The sequence below is a fragment of the Pinus tabuliformis genome, chromosome 4_1 (genome assembly GCF_031772625.1).
Source record: "Pinus tabuliformis cultivar Carrire ecotype Pingquan chromosome 4_1, CPIR1, whole genome shotgun sequence".
Taxonomy (NCBI): domain Eukaryota; kingdom Viridiplantae; phylum Streptophyta; class Pinopsida; order Pinales; family Pinaceae; genus Pinus; species Pinus tabuliformis.
In genome coordinates this window covers 459,893,506-459,895,634 of record NC_142303.1, presented here as the reverse complement: position 1 = coordinate 459,895,634, position 2,129 = coordinate 459,893,506, and the positions used below count along the sequence as shown (strand labels likewise).

Below are 2,129 nucleotides of genomic sequence, written 5' to 3'. Positions count from 1 at the left end.
CTGATATAACATAGTAACTGTAGTTTAAACGAACTAGAGAAGGAATAAACCTTGTGAAAAACAATGTCCACGTACATGCAGTAGGAAAACTCGTATTGCATCTCAAAAGATGTATTTGCGGCATTATATTCTATAAATTGTATAGCATCATTTTATATTCTACCGACGTTTGAAAGGGGAAAAACTGTAAAAAAAAATGTGGAGCATACTTATATGACATTGTATTTCGAAACCTGCATTTGCAGCATTATAGCGTATAAAATATATAGCATTGTTATGTATATTGTGTGGCAGCTATTTTTTATACATGACTTTATTTATTCCGGCACCTAACAGGCACTTTCCGGATCATCAACTTCCATCTTTCACTCAAACTTTATAACGCACACTTGGAAACACCCAAATGCTCAGTAATATTCATTTGCAGAAGAGAAGGGAATAGGTTGCAGATCGCGAGAATATGGCGCTATTATTCTACGAACAAACTTATACTGATTATCGTGGATGTCAAATCAAAATCCAAAAGGTCTTCTATTTCTATTCCGCTGTTTTGTCAGCCCAACTGTGGAGCTTGCATTTCAAGTCGTCTATATCCAGCTTAGATGGCTTTACCACCTGTAAAAACAGTAAATCATATAAAAAATCACGTAGCTGCTTCACTGAATTCTAGATAAGCCCGGCTTTATATCGTGGCTGGTTTGTACACTATTATAGGGTGCTCAGATAAGAACTAGGAAAAAATTATTGTTTTCCAACACTTGCTGTTACTGTAAAGAAAAGATTTTCAAGTGAATAACTTGAGTTCGGCATTTATCGGATTTCTGCATTGGACTCGGTAAAAAATAAAAAATAAAAAGTATCATATTGTCAGATTGGCATTACTGGTACAACAATCGGAGTAAAGTAATATCCATAAAACCTTAAGTTTGAATCGATACTAGCGGATCTGGAGAAACCCCTCGGGAGAAATTATCGGATTTGTCCATAGCCTATTTCCTACCACGTGGAAAAATGAATATAAATTGCAAAACAAACTATACAATTCTTCCGCAAACAAAGAAAACCTAATTCTATTAACAAATGAAATAATTTAAGAAACCAATGCATTAGTGTCAATCCCTAGAATACCTTGTTTAAGAAAAATACAAAAAACCTCTTACAAAGAAAAATGAATATAAAACCCCAAAAACAAAAACAAAAAACACTTTCCCAGCAACACTGATCCTAAATTGATTTACCCCGGAGGTAAGCATGAGAATGACAAAAACAATTTATTGGAGGAAGAAATCGGAAGTTTTATATATATATATATTACCTTCACTTGGATACTATGAAGAACTCTCTCTTCGGTGAAGCATTCATCTGAGTGGAGAACCGCCAGACTCTCGTTTTCCAATACCTCAAACAGCTTTGAGGTAAGACCTGTTGAACGCTTGAGAGTGATGATTCTGATCCAAAGTTGATCCGACCCACCTCGCTGGTCTATTCTCGATGCTGGGAAACTAGACGGTTGCCAAACAGTCGAATCAACTGACTCCACGTCTCCGCTTCCCTCGCCCATTTTTATTGCTGTGTCAGGCCCAACTACCCTTGCGTGGTGGTTTTATAAAATTATCTCAGAAGAAAGAGGAATTGGAAAAATTATTTGTTTATGCGAGATAGAAAAAACACATACCCCTAAACTGAAATTCAAGGACAGATTATCTGAAATTCAAATATAATTACTCGGCCCTTTTTTAAATAGTAAAAGGCACCGCTGCCTCAATGGGCTTCGGGCTTCGGTACGATGGACTGAAGGTTTGCAAACAGCAAATCCGTCTGTACTTCTCTCAGAAGACGATTTCTGAAACTTGTCAGATTTCCCAATGCTTCTTGGTCACAACTTATGCACCATATAAAGCTTTGCTAAGTCGATATGTCTACACTGTAGCTATATAGATGACATCTCGTTACTAGGGAGATGAGATCAGATTTGTGCGATGATATGATTTTTTTCAAACTTGTCCGAATATAATAGGAATATTGTCATGTCAACGCTGTTAGGAATATTGGCATAAGAATACGAGTTAGTAAAATATTAGCATGTCAAATATTAACAAATCTCTATTATTAACTGTATTATTTGTTAA

At 35.9% G+C, this 2,129-nt stretch overlaps 1 protein-coding gene across 1 annotated transcript; it reads right to left on the bottom strand.

Moving 5' to 3' along the window:
- Positions 1 to 244: 244 nt before the first annotated feature.
- On the bottom strand, positions 245 to 1,886 carry LOC149176397 (uncharacterized). The gene is made up of 2 exons (XM_089423106.1): positions 1,316 to 1,886; positions 245 to 615 (listed from the first exon to the last, which is right to left on the bottom strand). The coding sequence occupies exons 1-2, from the start codon at positions 1,559 to 1,561 to the stop codon at positions 538 to 540; spliced, it is 324 nt and encodes a 107-aa protein (XP_089279232.1). The 5' UTR covers positions 1,562 to 1,886; the 3' UTR covers positions 245 to 537.
- Between the last annotated feature and the right edge of the window lie 243 nt (positions 1,887 to 2,129).

What these genes read in the sequence shown, in the direction of transcription:
- LOC149176397 (XM_089423106.1), bottom strand. Translation starts at nt 1,561, where the DNA reads ATGGGCGAGGGAAGCGGAGACGTGGAGTCAGTTGATTCGACTGTTTGG. An exon ending in TTCATAGTATCCAAGTGAAG is followed by an intron (nt 616 to 1,315) that starts GTAATATATATA and finishes CTGTTTTTACAG; the next exon opens with GTGGTAAAGCCATCTAAGCT.